The sequence below is a fragment of the Nesoenas mayeri genome (genome assembly GCF_963082525.1).
Source record: "Nesoenas mayeri genome assembly, chromosome: 1".
NCBI classification, from domain to species: Eukaryota; Metazoa; Chordata; class Aves; order Columbiformes; family Columbidae; genus Nesoenas; species Nesoenas mayeri.
This window is the reverse complement of record NC_137541.1, coordinates 39,732,233-39,752,085: the sequence shown is the minus strand read 5'-3', so window position 1 is coordinate 39,752,085 and position 19,853 is coordinate 39,732,233. Positions and strand designations below refer to the sequence as shown.

General features: G+C 44.5%; 1 protein-coding gene across 1 annotated transcript in view; it reads right to left on the bottom strand.

The window, feature by feature from the left end:
- The window catches only part of CACNA1I (calcium voltage-gated channel subunit alpha1 I), a gene marked incomplete at both ends in the record, with an annotated part of 155,942 nt that overhangs the window by 84,031 nt on the left and 52,058 nt on the right, over positions 1 to 19,853 (bottom strand). The window contains 2 exons of the mRNA XM_080353845.1: positions 1,687 to 1,820; positions 2,794 to 2,905. Of these exons, the coding sequence (XP_080209971.1) occupies positions 1,687 to 1,820; positions 2,794 to 2,905 (246 nt within the window). The remainder of the gene's footprint in view (positions 1 to 1,686; positions 1,821 to 2,793; positions 2,906 to 19,853) is intronic.

Below are 19,853 nucleotides of genomic sequence, written 5' to 3'. Positions count from 1 at the left end.
ATCTAAGGAGTTGATTCTAAGACTCCTTGGCATTGAAAGGAGTTCAGACATGAGCTTTTTTCCTAGTATTGCTATCAATACACAAAAGACTCTCCTTGAATTTCTGCCAGCAATGGCAACAGAGGGAAACACATAAACGGGGTTTACTCATCTCTCACCTAGGCAGCATGGATTTCACTTGTTTCCTGCAGGGAGTAGGCACTTGAGCTTACCCTCTTTTATTTAGCTTTGCCCCTCTGATTTCTTCATTTCTTCAGTTACACCACTCACATATCATGCTTGCAGGGACACCAGGCAGAGCAAGATCTCCCAGCTCCCAAGCCTTTTATCCCCTAAGCCAGCAATCGTGTGCCCACCTGGAGCAGAGCCTTCCTCCCAGCCTATCGCAACACATCACCCACACAGAGGGGCACCATGAGCCCCAAGGTCCCTCTTGCAAACACACCTGTTCTTCCCTTTCCTCCTCAAAGGCTTCTGTGGTCTGTTCTTGCTTCACATGCATCCAGTCACTGGCAATTTTGCCAGCAGTTAAGAATATGCAATGATCTGACTTTTCTCACCACCATGCACCAGGTGCTTTAACTTAGCCTTTCCAGATGAATCCACAGTCTCTGTGCTGGGCCATTTTAAATCAGATGCTCATCAGAGCAGGCTCAGTCACAAGAAAGGTCTTCCCATCTCACACATGGTGTGTTAATTCAGAAAAAGGTACATTTTTCATCTATCTGCCTGTCCTCCTTTCATGCACAAACTGGCTGAGAATGAGCCTTCAAACTTCTACACCTGAACTGAATCTGAAAATTCTCTGCTCCCCACAAAAGCAAACAATTATATGCCCATCCAGAGGGAATAACTTTCAAGTCTTGCTGTAGAAGAACTGTATCAAAAGCAAATATAAAGATGGTGCTGCTCCGTACCACAAGAGAAAACTCTACAAAGTGAGCTCAAACTCACTGCTGCCTCAGTCCGTAATACCTGCACTGCCAGGTGACAGCAAATGCAGGTAATTCCTTGCTGAGAGAAAGAAGAAAAAAAAGGGATTTCTCTCTGAAAAAACATTTACTTGTTTGCTGTGAGAATAGCAATATTACATTTAATTGAAAATGGACAAATTCCAAAAAAGCATATGCCCACTGGTATCAGAGATGGACATTTTGCTGTGATTCAATAGGCAAATCCTGGTAGGCTTTCCACTTCATACATGCAGAGGAGAAATCAGAGCTTCACCATAGCAACTTTGTTGTAAAAAACAGCCAAATGTCAACTTGTCCCAATAGTACTGTGGGTAAGGCCAGTGCCATACAAAGAAAAAAAGCCCAGAGTAACAAAAATGACATTCTTACCTTTGAAATGCTGCTGCTGGAAACAGAGAAGCTGGCTTGGTTCTGGTAAAGGTTACACCTCTTCCACTTAGACATTTTAAAAACAAGTTTCTGGTCTAGCTCTTCAGCTGGTACAAATCAACACCCTCTACTGAAGTCATGTGAGACAGATGGCTGCACATCAGCTGGGGAGCTAAGATACCTAGTCTACTGTGGCTGCTAATCCCAGTGTATCTGATTCCAGTTCAGCAGATGTACTGGAGTAGCACCAGAGTGATAACATTCACCTCAGTTACACCATCTCTGTTCTGTGCAAAACTCTAGCAAACGCAGAACAAATAAACTCAGAAAACTATTGACCTACCCAGCCATAACAATGAAGAAATCCAGGCGGTTCCAGGTATCTCCGAGGTAACACTTCTTGCCAAAGATCCCCAGGGCCACCATCTTTAAGACCATTTCCATGGCAAAGAAGATGAAGATGAAATCATCAAATACCTGCCAAACAGAAACCCAAGAGCACGTTTGATAAGCATTCTCAGCCTTGGACTTTAAAATACAGAACATGAAATAAATCCAAATCTCCATACTTATGAAAAATAGTTAGACGTGGGACTGGAAAAGCTTCTTGCATACAGCCCTGGCATCACAGCTTCCTGATGCTCGAATAAGCAAGGGGCTTTCATAGTTTGTGGTGGGTTTTTTGTTGTTGTTTGTTAATTGATGTAGACTCAGAGGCTGCTTACATGGACTTGAAAGGAGATGTTGGCTCAGCACCAGCAGGTCAACACCTAGCCAGGGAAACACCATCCTCCCAAGGTCTCCCAGGAAGGATTCCTCATCACCTCACTGCAAATGGCTCAGCTGAGGACACAGTACAGCTTCACACACAGCTTGGACAGCACACACCAATCACAGATGGAGGCTTCAGATATCTGAAAGCTGCAGCCTCAGCAGCACTACAGATGACAACCTTTGCTGGTGCTTTCTCTTTGGGGTAGCAGCAAGCACGGCTTGCACAACCATAGGCTGGATGCACCCATGGCCTTTGAGCAGCCTGAATGCCACAGCAGTACCCTTGCTCCTCTGCAGAGTACTGGATGTACTGGGAGTTGCTATTCTTTCCTACCTGGATGCTCTAATCTTACTTATTTCTCCCTAGCTTATCTCTGAGCTGTGTACCTTGTAGCTGTCTATATCAGGAAACCCCTGCTGCTTCTGCATAGGATCCGGAAGGTTAGTAACTGTTGTGTATCACATGGTCACAAGTGGACTTCATTTATTATCTCTCTTTTGCCCCATTCCCTTCCTCAAAGCAAGCTCTTGCCATTTTACAATAGGATCACTTACTACCAGGGACATTCTTGCCAACCCACCTGGGAAGATGTTGCCCACAGGCTGAAGGAAAGCATGCGTGAAAATTTGTGACTTGGACTGAGGCACCATCACAACAGAAAGGAAGTCGACTTACCTGCAAGATTTTACACCGGTCGGAAAGGCAGTCCATATCCTCACATGGCTGGTACATCCCCAGGGTAACGCAGTTTAACAAAATCACCATCATGCTGACACACTCAAACCAGGTGGAAAAGAGTCAAGGAAAACTTCTGTGAAAGCATCATGGCTGAGATAAGCTTGCGCTAGGCTTAAGGTGACAAAACAGGAAGATTAAGGGAAATAACTGCTGGTAGGCTGATTTATTACACTCCTAAGTTTTTCCCTTTCACTTCCTCACTACTCCACTCCTTAATTAAGCCAAAACTCTTTTGAAAGTAGAAGTACCACAAAAGCCTAACCATACACAAGTCAAACTGTTGTTAAACATATGTTAAACTCCTCTCCTTTTGGTTTGCTGAGTCTCATCCCTTGTTGGTTTATTGAACCTTCCAAATACACGGAAGAGACTTTCCATGGTGGCCTATACTCAGACATAGAGATCTCCATGATCTAGGGATCTAAATCAAAATGGACAGCCAGATCTCTGTGGAAGCCTAATGATTATCACTCTTCTGGGAAGGGGGTACAACACAAGGCTAGAAGTCTCCCTCTTCTCTTCTAAGAGAGGAACTTGGAGATAAAGAGTTGCCATATTGGAACAGGTCAATGGTCCATCTAATCTGTTATTCTGCTTCCAGCTGTGACCAATGCTGGATAAAACTCTACCACATGCCTAATTAAGTTATTCAGTAACCATGGGGGGAAAGTCGCGTTTCTGACCCCAGCTGGTGATGTGTTTATGCCCTAAAGCATGAGGATTGATAGCCCTTATAATTGTTTTCCCAGCTACACTGGTGTCCCTGCAGATGCTTTGCTTATTCATTTAAATCCTATTGTTGATAATCTTACTAAAATATCTGCTTCAATAATAGTTGTCAGCCATGAGCTACATTGGCTAATTATATTTTATATTAAAAATTGTTTCCTCCTATTTATTTTTAATTTGTTGCCTTTTAATTTCATCAAGCACCACTTCATTTACATATTACAGAAAAGGATAAAAATGGTGTATTTGCATGACCTTCTCTTTGCATTCCACACCCTGTACCTGCCTTGTCTTCATCATCCCTCTCCTCCTGAAGGAGTCTTAAGACCTGATACACACTTATCCAAGAACTCATTTACAGTATTTTAGTTCTAAAAGTGGACATGTTTCTAGAATATCTTTCCAGTGGTCATTCGCACTACAAAGCAGAGACGTAGATCTAATGAGAGTGGACCTCCAGCCTCTGGGAGAACCATCATTCCTGGGTATTTTAACATACTTCACAAACATATCTGCTCAGTTCTCATTTTCAGATATTTTAAAAATATTTTCAAATAACAGAGCCCAGGAATTATCCATTTAAAATGCAACCTCCTGAGTGCAGCCATTTTCAGTCCCTGCAGAAGTGAATCCAAAACAGTGGCCTGTATCTCTGGTCACTTCTGAAAGACACTCAACATCTACGGCTCATTCTGAGCAACTCTTCCGTTCTCCTTCTCTGTCAGTGATTCATGACTAACCCTCACAATCTGATCTAGAAGAATATTAATTCTTTCTCTTCTCCCCCACCTGGTTTTCAGTAAGCTACCTTCAGTTGCAAAAATCAGACAAGAGCAGGGCACCGGCTCTGCTGTGCCAATCATGCCATGAGGTGATTTCAAGAATGTGTTACCACTACCCCTCACTAAGTTAATCCCAAGTGCTGTGCCAAGTAACACACATGGAGCCCACCCTCAACATAGGCTTCAAAACCAGAGGCCTTTTCTGAAAGAAATACACCAAAAGGGCACAAATAAAACATTTGCCCTCAGAGGTCTGCACAACACAACTCCAAAATTCCACCTTTCAGTCTCTTAGACGTGTCTTTAATTATCTGATCCAAAGCCTGGGAAAACAATTGGAGAGGTTCTCATTAGCTCACATAGGCTTTTGGGGTAAGACTGCTATTCTCTTCTGGACTTTCCAAGATCTGTTTGGCTAATCTTTCACAGAGTTACAGAAATGCAGAATGGCTGAGGTTGGAGGAGGCCTCTGGAGGTCATCTGGCCCAAGCCTTCTGCTCGAGGTAGCATCAACTACGGCTGATTGCTCAGGGTCACGTCCAGTTGGGTTTTGAATATCTCCGAGGATGGAGGTACCAGACTCTGTATGGGCAACCTGTTCCAGCATTTGACTATCTACACAGTGAAAAAGTGTTTTCTTATGTTTAAATGGGATATCTCATGTTTCAGGCTGTGCCCATTGCTTCTTACCCTGTCACTGGGCATCACTGAGCAGTCTGCCTCCTTTGCCTCTCCCATCAGGTATTTACACACATGGATGAGATCCCTCTGAGCCTTCTCTTCTCCAGGTTGAGCACTCCCAGCCCTCTCAGCCTCTCCATTTTGCAGCAAGTGCTTTGACAGCTACTGGAAAGGCAGCAGCAGTGAAGGCCTGACAGAGAGATCAGTGCTGAATGATGCTCTTCGAGAGGCCAAAAGAGTTTTGATGTGTTCTGAGCCAAACAACTGCAAAAGTCACTGCATAAGGGAGTCAGGAAAGGTATGGACAAAGCCAGTGCTTAGATTAGCCCTGGATAAAATTAATATGCAAAAATTGAAAAATGGAAATTGTTTTAAAAGTGAGGGTTTTTTCTTCAGTATTCAGAAAAGCATGACACAAGAGACCCAGAGGCAGGGAGCACTACTCTCCAAATCAGGGGGTTATTGTATACGCTTTTGTGCACATGCTTCAGCAGCAGCAATATGTGGGCAGTCAGGATGCTCCCGTGGCTCCCTTCACTCCTCTCACTCTCCTTGCAGTGGCCCCTCAGCCCACACAGACCATTGCAGGGTGCCTTTGGGTAGCCACTGAGACCCCAAAGCACAAGACCTGGTCAGCTGTGGCAAGCACTCCCAAAAAACATTGCAATTTGGGCCAGATGTGCAAGGCCATGATCTCCTTGCTCAAAAAGCTGTGGTCAGCTGCATATGGTTTCTCCTCCTGTTTTGCTTTGTTTTATTTCTTGGATATGAGCTCTCAAAGTTTGCCAGCTTTGTCCAGGCTTCCCAAGGATGCTGTTGAATCGTTGGCTGCTCCCATGCTATTAAAGTGACATTAGGAAAAGCTTTCCTCTTGCCACCCCACGGTTTTCCTTTCAGAGCAGGTGGCAACCCTGAAAAGGCACATCCAACCCGCGGCGGAGAGGAAGAAAGTGCGAGGAGAAAACTGGAGCATCTCCTACCCTGAGACAGGAGGGGTTGCTGGCTGCTTGGGTCGGTGGAGGGGGTAATTAGAAGTACCTGCTGCCTTCAATGTGTCACCGCTGTCAACCACAGTAACTGCCTCTCATCACCACGGCAACAGCCTGCAGCCAGGTTTATCATCTTTCTTTCGGTGATGCCTCCCCGCATCCTTCACCCCCTCCTTTTCCCCATGCCTGAGCTTGTAATTAATTTCAGCTACTAACAAAGCCAGTCTTCACAATCTGCATCCTTCAGTCTGAAGTTTCATTACTAATTAACTTATTTTGAAGTTCAAATCTCCTAATTACAAGCAAGCCCACACACATGCTCTCTGCCCCTGTCCCGGCCGTTCCTCACTGCTGCTGTCCCTTCCCACAGCCCCACTGCCAACACCTTTCCCAGCAAAGTCTGTGCCTCTGACAGGTTTGGAAACTGAAAGGAAAGCCAGACATTTTTGACCAGGCTCAGCTCCTCTCTTTTGGCTATTCACAAGATGCTTCAGAGAAAGGAACCCGAAAACCCACAGCAATCCACTGTGTAATAACTTGCCCCCAAAGCGAGGTTTTTCACTAACAGTGACAGTTCACAGTTGATTCAAGCCCTTAGGGATAAAGGGGTCACAGCACTCTTTTGATAAAGGAAAAACAGCAAAGGAGAAATGTTTCCTGACTCCTTTAACTATGGGCCATTCTCATTATCCACATAACTGTTTCGTCCTTGTAGAAGCCCTATGAAGCTCTTGGCTTCAGCACTATCCTATGGCATCAAGATCCTTATCTAGCTTAATTATATTTTTCCTGGTTCTATAGCTGGTGCCTGCCTCTGACAGCAACACTTTGCTTTGCTTATGAGTCACCCCCTTGTCCCTCCACATCCCAAAAAGGGCCCATCCATATGTTGCCTGAAGGCAGCCACCACATATCAACTGACCCCTCGCCATGTCTTTGAATGGACAGGGCAATTCTGGGATGGAGAGAGGCTCAGGGAGGACATGTGTCACCAGAACACACCAGGGGAAAACCATCATCCACCCCAAACCATCTGGGATGGAGCCAGCACTGAAAGCCACAAGTTACAGGACAGTTAAGGAAACGTGCAGGTGATCCTGGGAGCTACATGTGGTGTGGTAGCGCTTTATAACATCACTATGGATAATGCCAGATAATGTTAGAAAAGAGTGATGGGACACAGGCAAAGCTTTTGGGCTCAATGCCTTAATGAGAAATTGCAGATGCAAGGTACACTGTATTGGAGCTGTAAATAGCTTGCACCTGGAAAACTGGGTACCACTTAATGTTCTTGGCATCAGTCTCAATCTCTGCTTTTTATAATTGACAAAAATTCAACAGAGCAACACAAAACAATACTTCGGGGTTCCCTCTCCTTTTCCTCCTTCATCATCAACTGAAGGGTAAGAGTACACCAGGCACAAAGAGCTCCCCAGCAGCTGATGCTCCTAACAGCACAGAAAATAGATAAGCTTTACAAGCATGACAATCCCTCAATCTTTTCGGTTGCTATCTTCAAACTACTTCTAGGGTGTATCTTGTGCCTATTCAGGTCTTGAGTATCTCACAGAATCATTTTGGTTGAAAACGACCTTTAAAATCATGAGTCCAACTGTTAACCTAGTACTGTCAAGTCCACCTCTAAACCATGTCCCTAAATACCTCATTTACACGTCTTTTAAACACCTCCAGGTGTGACTCAACCTCTTGCCTGGGCAGCCTGTTCCAGTGCTTGACAACCCCTTCCATGAAGAATTTTTTCCTAATATCCAATCTAAACCTCCCCTGGCACAACTTGAGGCCATTTCCTCTTGCCCTGTCACTTGTTACATAGGAGACGAGACCAACATCCACCATGCTACAGCCTCCTTTCAGGTAGTTGTAGACAGCAATCAGGTCTCCCCTCAGCCTCCTTTTCTCCAGGCTAAACAGCCCCAGGTCTCTCAGCCATTCCTCATAAGATTTTTTTCTCTAGACTCTTAATCAGCTTCAATCCCTTTCTCCGAACTCTCTCCAGCATCTCAATGTCTTTCTTGTAGTGAGGGCCCAAAACTGAACACCGTATTTGAGGTGGGGGCCTCACTAGTGCTGAGTACAGAGAGACAATCACTTCCCTAGTCCTGCTGACCACAGTATTTCTGATACATGCTAGGATGCTGTTAGCCTTTTCTGCCACCTGGGCACACTGATGGCTCATATGTTCAGCCGGCTGTTGATCAACAACCTCCAGGTCCTTTCCCGCCGGGCAGCTTTCCAGCCACTCTTCCCCGAGACTGTAGCATTGCATGCGGTTGTTGTGTCCCAAGAACAGGAACCAGCACTTGGCCTTGTTCAACCTCATACAATTTGGCCTCAGACCTGTTTAACCTGCAGCAGAAACGCTTTGGCTACAGAGCACTTGGAGCAAGGAGAAAAAGCCAGCCCTGTGGTGTTGCTGGTCATGGCAGCATCTGTCCCTGCCCCAAAACAGAGAGAAGAACCTCCTGCAGTATAGACATTCAGTGAGTGAACTGGAAACATGGAGCCCCATGCAATGCACCCCAAACACCAGCTACCCATGCACACAACTCCTTGTAGCCTCCCACCTCTGAGCCAGGGCCAGGCAGGCAAAGCTGTGCCTGCCCTGTAAGGGAGACATCACGTTCGCACCATCGCTCCTCTCCACCTCCCTCGCATCCGACCAGCTAAACGGCTGCACCCTGTGATTTCAGTTTGCAGTGATGGCATTTTCTTTCCTTCCTTTCAAAATAAGCTAAGGACAGTGCTGTGTTCCTCCCCCACTTTGTGACCCTTCCGCAAGAAGCTGGTAGGATGCTGTAACTGCAATAGGACAGATAATATTTCATTTATAATGGAAGGAGTGATTTGTGTTGCAAAGGTTAGAGAAACAAATAGCTCCAGGGAAAAAAGTGCTTACTTTCTCTCGCTCATTGCTGCTGGCTTTTGCAGAAGCCCTCACAGGTGAATCTCATTGTTTCCCCCCCTCCCAATTTTTTCTAATCACTCACTTTTTTCCCCCCCTCCTTTTCCTATGCTGATGCATAGGAGTTTCATGGTCTTTTTCTACAAAATGAGCTGACAGAAGCAACTGGATTCTACCTCTTCAGCCTCAATCTGCTAAGCTAACCCACTAGAAGTTGAATGTAATACCTGACATTCACTCAAAGGAAAATACATCTCAAAATGTGTTTGTGTTCAAATAGAGCAAAACAATCAAAACATTTCTCAGAACAAAAAGCTTTAAAAATCCCATTTTGGAAAGGCTGAAACATTTCTTCATCTTTTTCAGTGCAAAGAAAGGTTTCAACACTACAGAAAAAAAAGGTTGTGTTTTTTTGACCTGATTTAGAACTCTTTCCCCACCCCCTCCCACCACCAAACCTCTGAGTCAATTTTAAATTAAATACCAATAACCAGATTGCAATTCTGGGATTTCATGGTGGCCAAGCCATAGAGGACAAGTTGTGAAGCCTTTTTACAAGCCCTCAAGGTCAACATGTTCTAAGTCTTCACATGTCATGTAATCTCTTGTACGTGTTTGCTTTCATCACATTTATATATTCTTCTCACAGAAGTGAAGCACCTGAACTTTAGACATCTGACATTTGTGTCGCTAAGGTCTTCAAGTCTTCCACAATATTGATGCCAAGGAAAGGGCTGCAATGCTGCCAAACACAGCAGGACAGTTACCTTGATTTGAGAGGCACTAGGGAAGACTTACACAACTTGTGATGGTGTTACTGGGAGGCAGGACAACAAACTACAGAAGAGAGAGGCAGTAGAGATTTTTAAATACTTGGCAATACTTCCATGTTTCTTCCCTTTGGAAGGGACTGTCCATCAAGAATAGATTTATTAGAAAAAGACTCAGTCGTGTCCATTTTAAATCAGATAAACACCAAAAAAGCACTGTAGGTCAGCCCTTCTGATCAGGATTTCCTGATCTAACTTCCCAGGACTGCTCAAAAAGTGGGTCCTGTACCAGGCCCCACAGGCTCTGGGCTGCATGGTTCAAATTCAGATTTAGCTTAGAAACTAATGAGAACTAAGTTGTACCTCATATACCATATCATATCTCCCAGCAGAAATAAATGAGAATTGAAGACTGCTTTTGGAAAGCTGGATTTTGGCTTGTTTGGGTTTTTTGTTGTCGGGTTGTTTTGGTTTTGTTGTGTTGGGGTTTTTTGTTTGTTTTCATTACAGAAACAAAATGAAGCAAATACCTCATTTCTTAAAACTCCTTCCATAATGATTTATTCAGACCTGTTAATTGCATCCATTAAACTCACAAGTCCAACAAAACCAAAACTAATAGAAAGAAATTTAACCTGTCAGGAGAAACGTGCAATGGAGATTAAAAGTCTGAGAAAGAATCTGAAGAGCAAATAGACCGAGGTACTAATGCAATGAGACAAGTCTCCAGATATTCCAGTAACACAAGGCCAACAAGAGTACACTGACGTAACGCAGGGCCTCCGCAGGCCACAGAAAGCCCCTAACCAAATGGGAGGTTGCAGAGAGAAAGCAAGGCTTCTTCACCATGCTCTTCACAAGAGTGACCGTGGGAGAGAGCCTGTCAGTCCTAAAGCCACCATGAGTTATGCCAAGAACTCTGACTGGCTGTCACACCACCTGGATAGCTACACATTGGTCTTCCTAAGCAACCTGGTCTTTTCTTAAAAAAAAAAAAAAAGATGCGTAGATCCCACTGCTAATTATTTAAATATCTCACAAATATCATGTATCTTCATCAATGCTGCTAGACAGCCCTACTGCTAATGATTACCTCCTGCCTGCAGCAGCTGGGCCCCAGAGCTTCTGTATTGATAATGACCCACCTCCAAATTGCATCTAGCTTTCAGGGTGCAACACAGCATCTGTTTAACAGCGTGTAACATTCCTACAAAGCTGTTTACTATGGGAAGCATTAAAAAAAATATATAGCATCTAGAAAAAATGAAACAACCAAGAATCTTTTTTTTTTAGGTCAGAAGAAAGTAATTACCCGAATTTAAAGTTAAGCAGAGTATTAGAGGTAACGACTGTTCCTGGAGAAAGAGCTTTTTAATATCCTCAGATGGCTGGGACTGTGGCTGAATGCCTTACTTGCCAGCAAAGCAATACTCCACCATGCTGTGGGATCGGTTCAGGGCTGACTTGACGAATCACACCTCCTGCTGACTCCCAAATGGTGCCTCCCACAGCATTCTGGCTCTGCCTTGGAGATCACCATCCAAAACCTGACCTGGCTTCACATTAGGAGCTTCAACAAGGTCACAGCATGAGGTGATGGGACTGCAGCTTGGAACACTATTATGCTATAAGATAGTTGAAAATTTTGCCTCAAAAGCTCCTAGTTGAAGTGGCAGGTTCAGCAGCTGCTTCTTGCTGCAGCTGTAGGGGTAAAAGACATCAGGGAAACACCAACAGAGGAAACCCCAAAAGGCAAAACTGGGATCCAAACAGTAAAGCTCCTGCTGCTTATTGAGTTTTCACTTCGCAGAGGCAATTTCCTACTGACATCAGTGGCAAAATAGGGATCTTAGAAGAGTTAGTCTTTGGTTTTGAATTCAGTTGGACCTCTGCTCTAGAGAAGACATGAACTTGGCAATCCAAGGCAGGAAGGTATTTGCAGCCCAGGAGTGATTTCAATTAGCAATGTGCTCCAGAGTAACAAAAGCTGAATTTGAACTGGGCAGCTGAATGCTCTGATACAGGGCCTCCATCATGCATGACCCTAGGAAATGAGAACACCAGAGAGGCTGGTGGAATCACCATTCTCAAATCAGAGCATGAACCGCACTGGGGTTCTTTGTTAGCATTTTATCTGATTTCCTCTGGATGTGGTCAAGTTTACTTGGTGGAAATGTCATTCCAAAGTGTAAAAATACAAAGTGATTTGTAAGATAAAACAAAATCTCTCCAACTGCTCCCTCTGCTTCTGTACTTCATGGCCCTGCTTTCCAGAAACACCATCCCAGATTGTCTAAGGTTTCCCCAGCACCTTTCAAACTGCTGTACTATACTTGCCATCTTTGGCAGTATGCAGTCCCTTCTTTGGCCTTCGTGTCATGACAGGTTTGAATGGGGTCCTTATCTTGGTGGGTGCAACAGACAATACCCACCAGATAAATGTAGCACCATAACAGCAATGTCTGTGTGACTAAAATTCAAGGAAGGGAGAAGAGAAGAAAAGAACAAGTGACAATGGATTTGGGAGAACAGGTGAAGTGAAGTGAAGTGAAGTGAAGTGAAGTGAAGTGAAGTGAAGTGAAGTGAAGTGAAGTGAAGTGAAGTGAAGTGAAGTGAAGTGAAGTGAAGTGAAGTGAAGTGAAGTGAAGTGAAGTGAAGTGAAAAAATGGAAGGCACTGCTTCTTCCCCTCCCTACTGCTCCTAATGTTTTCTGGTTTGCTTTTTTCTTTTGCCCTGATTTCTCTCTCTCTTTTGCTTTCCAGAGTCCTTCTTCCCCCACCATAACTGAAGGATGGCTTAAATGTTTGGAATGAAACAGCATAAAGAGGAGAATAAATGTTTCTTCAGGAATCAGAAACAAAGGGACTAAAGCAAAGTGTGGTTGACTCCTCCATTTCCAGCACAAACTTTCACCTTCCCAATAAACGGATGTCTTCTCATCTTCCTACCTGATGCTGTGTGGGTTTTGTCCCCTTATTGTGGGCTTTAGGTTCAGTGGGCCTTGGGAAATGGTCTGTGGGGCACAAATATCTCAATGAACATCCTGAAATGGGCACTGCTCCCCAGCTGCCTGTCACTGCTCAGGCTTGGAGGGCTGGCGGACACCTCCATAGGACTACAGCACAGACATGCGGAAGACAGACAGACGTGGGTCCTGGGTGTTGTTTTTGAGGGTTGTTTTACTCCTGTAATACTTTACAGCAAATACAAAGGGATAGTGGAAACATCTACCTTTAAATAAAGCTGTTTCCCTGGAGAGGAAAACAGGTACAAGAAAACCCACCAGCACTGAAGATCTAAAACACACTCACTGTCTTCCTCTTCCTGCTCCTTTTTCTTGCACTGATCTCTTGTTCATCACTCACTTTCTAGTCCATCCTAGATTTCAGATGTTACAGATCTCTTTTCCACTCTTTGCAGCTTCCCACCCATCACTAGCAAAGGTCACACGAGTCCAAGCTGAGCTCACAGGGACACATGACTCAAATGTGTCTGAAGGGAGTTCAGAGCACCTTTGATAAAAGGCCATCTCACCTTGCCGGAATGTAGAGACGATGATGAAAGGATAAAGGATGGATTTATGGACCTTCTCACAATTTAAAAGGAGTATGTGTCCTGTGCGGGGGCGCTGCTCTCTGCAGATGCCAGGGCAGTATCCTGTATTCCAGCACATTCCTTGATGAAGGATGTGGAATTGAGCACCTTTTTCTTCCAGACAGCCCATTTCCCAGGCTAACTGATCCCTACACTGATCTTAAAGGGTACTCTGACTCTAGTAGCAGTCCTGAATTAGAGAGGCAGAAAGATGGGATAAAGCTTTGCCTTTCTCCCTTCTCCCAGCTAGGTGACGTTTTCAGTAGATACAACATCACTAAATCTTGTGCTTGGTGCTTAGCTTAGTAGGCTTTTCTGTTGAGTGCTTCAGTACAGAAAAGAAAGTCATGCGGTGACAAAGCTTTGCAGCAAAGTAAATAAAGATTAATTCAGAAGTGCTGAGAGTGCTCGGTAAGGTCACTCAGAAAAAATTGCATACAGTCTAAGCAAAATGCAGGGCAATAACAAAAAGAGCTCCTGTTGTTTGTTTCATTATCGGCTGTAATTAAATAAAACTCATTATTTTCAGAGTTTCAAGATACCACCAGCCCCTACTTTGAATACACATTTTTCCCCTTACTGTTGTTTTTATTTTTTTGAAGGCCTGTAGCTGGATGCATCCCAGGCCCCTTTGCTCAGGTTCCCAGAGGATGTGCTGGAAGAACCTGCACCGATGGCCTGCAGGACACCAGGACACATGCCTGGAGGAAGGACTGATTAGAAATGACTGAGCCAATCTGTCTCAGCAGATAACTGGAGGCCAGGAGCTCCAGCCAGAGCAGGCTCGCAACAGCTGCTGGAACCTCCTAGAGGACTGAAATTGGCTATGGATGGCCCCCTGAAAAAGAGGGTCCTGATGTGTACACGTGACAGAGGTACCTGCGAGGGGCAGGAGAGATGCTCATTATTTAAGCTTCTCACCTGAGAAGGAGAAGGGACTCTGTGGTGGATAAGCAGATGTGCCAGCGCTCTCCTTGTACATCTGCTCTCCTTCTCTTCCCTCCTCTTACATCTTGCAAAGAGCACTCAGTAAAAATGAGATTATTTAAACCATTTAGTGCTTCCCTCAAAGTACTACATAAACTACTAATTTCCACAACTACCTTTAAGAGGTATATAAACACTTTGCCTCTGTTACTGATAAGAAACCAAGCAGGAGAAGAGCAGCTTTTCCCAAAGTGGCCCCTGCTTTGGATTCTCCAGTGCATGACATTGTTCAAGCCTGGTTTTCAATAGCGTATAATACTTGTCATTTCTAATGCAGCAACAAGAATTGTGAAGCTCCAAGCCCCCAAGCAGCTGGCTCCACCACCTCAAATCAGATGGCAAAAGACCAGAGTCCCCTTTGAAAAAATGTTAGCCGGAGATCACACAGTAAGTCACTGCCTGAGACTGCATTAAAATTCAGGTGTTCCTGACACCCAGTACGTATTCAGTAAACCCCTCAGCTCTCTGGCTCAGTGACAGGTTGCACCACGCCAGGGAAAGGAGCCAACATGACTCATGCTCAATCTCCACGATGCTGACAGTATTGAATGCTGTTTTAAGGGGGTTAAATGTTGTGAATGTGCTAAGCATTATCAATATTAAAATATTATTATTTATGAGGTGGCTCCACGTGTCCTAGATGACACTAGCCGAGATCAAATTTAAATTACGCAAAATGTTACATAAACATGCGGTAAAACATGCTGCCTGCTCCAAAGAGTTTTTAATCTAACTGAACAGGACAGGCTAACGATGCATTACAATCTCTGCTTTGCACACAAGAAGCCAGAGCAGAAAAATGAGTGGATTTACCCAAGGGCAGATAGGAGACATGGGGCACAGCTGGGAATGGAGCAAGAATCTCCCAATTTGTTCTCTAGAATCTCTGACCCAAGATCATTCTCTATCTGAGCAACAACTGCATTTGATGACAGTGCCCATAGGGAGAATAGCTCTCCCATAAATCTTCCCTGAGAACAACAGAAAAAGAGTCTCCAAGTTCCACTTTAAAGAGACAAGTAACGTACTGCATATAGATTACTGTAAATGTAGGGCTCCCTACACCCATTCAGAGAGGTGTCTGGTTGTTCACACACACAAGCTGGAGCCAGAAGACCTATGCTCCCTACCTCTGTCTTCCAGTGATACCTTCGTTGGGATCTCAAGATAAAATTCAGCCCATACTTATGACAGAGTAACATTAAGTCCAGTCTAATACCCACACATCTTTCTTTTTTTTCCCATCTGCCAAAGAATTTGCCATCTTCCAAGAGTGTTACAGGTTCCTTCGATAAAAGCGTGCTGTGTAATCACAAGTTATTGATACATTTGACTGCAGAACAACCAGCTCCAAAAAAAGGTTGTTCCTACACAGCAAGTTGCTAATAGCACAGTCTAAAGTCTCCATCATCATTATGGCATAGTTCAGCTGCCTCTTTGATGTCTGTCTTCCCACTGTATTCATCACCTCTCTTCAGATTTAGGACTAGTAGTACATTGCTATTACCACATTTGTATTCCTGTGACCTATTTGCTTTCATATAGATTCAACTTCACACTCTATTTATTCTGGAGTTTTTGACAGCCTCTGGAAATATATGCCTCTTCCTCTTATTTACAGCCTAACTTATTTTTCCCTGTACAGTTTCCAGTCAGAAACTATGGATGTGCATTAATCTTATTTCATTTTGGACATACCAGTTACCTCCTAGCTCATTGCCCCATCCTTTCCAGCCATGCCAGGTATTTCCCTTTCTCTTTTCAGAGTCTTTATTACGAGCCTATTAGTTTTCATTTTTAACAGCTATCCCCAATTCCATGTGACTCCACAGGAGATGCTCCTTTATTGGATTACTCTTCACTGTCTCATGGCCATCCATCTTCCATCATGTTAATTGCTGAGCACCAAAGGATAATTTGCATTTCTATTGTCCCATGCAGGTTTCATTGCCTTCTGCACTAGTTAGCTACCCTCAGATTCCGCCCTCCTCTCCACAATACATACACTGCCCATTTAGCTACCTAATATCCAGCAGCCTACTTCCCCTTTTGCTTATAGCAATAAAGTGACTTTACCATAAAGATGAAATGAAGATGATAATTTAGCTGTGTCATAGCAAATATAAAGTATTGATGAGCAGAGTACAATACCCTGACATCTGCCCCTGCCCCAGAGGACAGGGCTTCGATGGGGTCATGGCAGCCTGCAAAGGTCCAATGCAGTGAAGACTGCATCATGTTGTAGACATTTGACCTCTGAAACACCCTGTAAAAATAGATAGCCAAGTCAAAAAGAGATACCAAGTTATCGATAACCTGCCCAGCTTAGCAAAACAAAACATCGGCAATGGTGGGCACCACTGACCAGACCAGATTCATTCTTCGTGGATAGGACAGCTGCTTCATGCCCAGTGCAGCCCTGCTAAGGGGTCCATCAGGAGCAGCAGCTTCATGTGCTGCTCTCCAAGAAAACATTGCAGCTACTGCTAGACCTGCAGTTGGCAGACCCAACACCTTCTGCAAATTCTACCCCTTAAATGCAGTGTATCCTTTTCCAAATAGATTTAGCAGTGACTTCAAGCTCACATCTTCTCTGCACAATCTTTTCTTTCACCTGAGAATGATTCTTCCTGTCCAGATACAATCAGACATGGAGCCAGCACTGTACTAGAAAAGACTAGCATAGAAGCTTTGCTTTAGGCTTTCTTGCTAATAATCTACCATTATACTTCAAGGCTTCTTTCCTATAGATACTTATATGACTGATAATAAGATACACCATGACCACAAGCCCTTTCACAGCTGTCTCTAATGTGCTCACATACCTTGTGGGATTTGACACCCTTGTACCCGGTAGGAAAATTATCTCACAGGTTTCATGGCCACCACACATCCAGTCATCTGCATGGCAGACAATAGAATTATCTCTTTTCCCCATAACCTTGTTCGCACATCACATCCACTCAGTTTACGCAGCCAATGTAGCGACTATCAAACCCAAACCAGAAGCTGTCTGTGCTTCTGCACAAGATTACATCTCTCAAACACAGAATGCCACCTGGCTGGGAAAGCAATATGGAAGCAAACAGACTGCCAAGTGCATCCTTATCATCACCATCAGCAAGGTGCTACTGAGCTTGATAGGAGCGCTGGAGAAGAAAATTGGGAGGTGGACGGAAAGAGTCCCTTCCTCTAGTCACATGCCCAATACTCTACTGCCAACATACATGTGCTTCTCCAAGCTGAAGTAGACAACAGCTCTTGGCCTGTCCCACTTCAGCTTACCTGTGGCAACTCAGCGATGACAAGACTCAACAAGGAATGTGAGAAAAATACAGAAAATAATAGTTTTCCTGGAGAATCACAAGGCAGAGAGAGGCCTGAGAAGCCATTTATCTGACCTATGACTCAAGCACCTACTCATTTTGCTGCCAGGATGGGTGTTGCTTCACATACCCATTCCCATGGGACATCATGCTATGCAGGAAGGATGTCTGTTTTGGCCTGAGTTGGGTAAGGGACCAAAATATTTTCCCTCAGGTAGCTGCACTCACCACTTATCAGGAAGGAAAAGAAGGGATGGTCCTGCCATAGCACCTCTTTGGAAGATGAGAAAACCCCTCTGCACCACCAATTTTCTGGAAAAGAAGTTGCCACATATGTTCCTACTGTAGGAGGCTGAAGCAGGAGGCTTCTGCACCTCCACGGTGTGTCTGTAAAGCACAGCCTCCTCTTAGGCATGCTTTCAGCACCCACTTAGCTTCGCTACATTTAAAGAGCTTTCACATTATTTACGACAGCAAGTGGAAGGCAAAGAAAAACTAGAGCTCAGGTCAGGATAGTAAAGACAGACTTGGCATGCCTGAAGGAGCCAGCCGCTGAGGACTCACAGTGAATCTCGAAAAATGAGTGTGAAATTGCTCCCGTCACTTTCCCGGAAAGAACAGCCTGTCCCTAAAGCCAGCTCTGCTCCCAGCCCCTCCCACCATCAGGAAGGATGACAAATCACCAGCCAACAGCCAGGTGGCTGAGGTCCTGTGGCCCCCCGGGGTGAGGGACCCTTGCCAGGCAGCGGCTGGGGGCCAGGTCTGGTGTCAGCCACATGCTCAAACCCCTGCACACTGCACCAGGCTGATAAGAACACTTTTTTCTGCTCCTCTCCTTCATTCTGCACCATTCCCACCCACCTGCCACTAAGACTGGGGAGGAGGGTGTAGAGGAAAATCACAAATTCGCACCAGTATTTTGTGCACATTGACCCTTATTAGAATTTTTCTTGTTTAAATCCAGCTTCATTTCTCCAGCGTAATTAGTTCTAGTGACCCTTCAAATATACTTCTCAGCCTCACAGAGCCATAAATTTCCAAGTGACAACCATCATGCCAGGCTGCACTGTCATGTACAAAGCTCTTTGCTCGTCCTGTCTATCTCTTCATGCTTTCAGACCATTTCTGTGAAGCCTACACAGACACATGCCTGATCCTTTCCTCCCCCATTAGCAGTCACACTTCGCTCACACTCCTCCTTTCAGCTTCCTGGATGCTGCCTTACAGGGTTTTGTTTGAAGGTGTATAAAAAAGAAATGATAGACTTAAGTTGGCCCTGTTATAGGCTGCTGCATGACAGCTTTTCAAAGGAAGTATGCCTGTGTATGGGTAACACATACAAGGATATAGGTCACATACACAGGGCAATCATCAGCAGATATAGGTCTTTCATTGGGAAGGCACATACATTCAGGTGTTTTGATGGTTTGTCTAGTGTTCTATTTCTTTGCTTGGCATGCTCAGGAATTTTGATGACACATCTGATGCACATGTTATTTTTATTAGAAATGGCCAAAGTCCTCTATTTTAAGCCAGTCATGCCTATTTGGAAACTTAAGCTTTCTCTTGGAAAGGCCTTTTCTCCACATGTTTGAGAATTCCCCTACTTTTTCGAATTAACTCTAATTTAAAAGAAGCAGAGCAAGAAAAGAGATCATGATTGCCTGTTCTCACTGTACTAAAACCCTGTGCTCTGCAGAAGAAACTGCTGTGATCCTTTGGCACCTTCCCCTGTAACTACCACCATCAAGTCCTAAAGTGAACCTATTGAAGTCAACAGACACCCCACAGGCTGCACAGACAAGGTCCTGAGTAAAGCAACCACCTTTCAGCCCATAGTACAGAGAAAAAGAACTTGTCCAGAGAAAAACCTTGACAATTTGAGGTGCGGCTCGACAACAATTTCCAACTCCCCTTTCCAGAGCCCATCAAATCTTGGCCACCACACCTTTAATCTTAATAGCGTATAAATTTGGGGATTTGTGTTTAATGTGTTGTATAATACATAAAGAGGGAGCATTGTGGACATAGATACATATGCTTGTCTCAGGGAAGAGTGGAACTAAATTATTCCCTTTTCACCCAGTCACTGTGACCACTCTGGATCAGTTTCTTTGCTTCTTGTTTCTCACCCCAGAACACTTTCCGCACAGACAGTTCCAGCAGCCAGCTCCTGACACACAGCACGAGACTGGGATAAAGCAATCAGGGCAGAG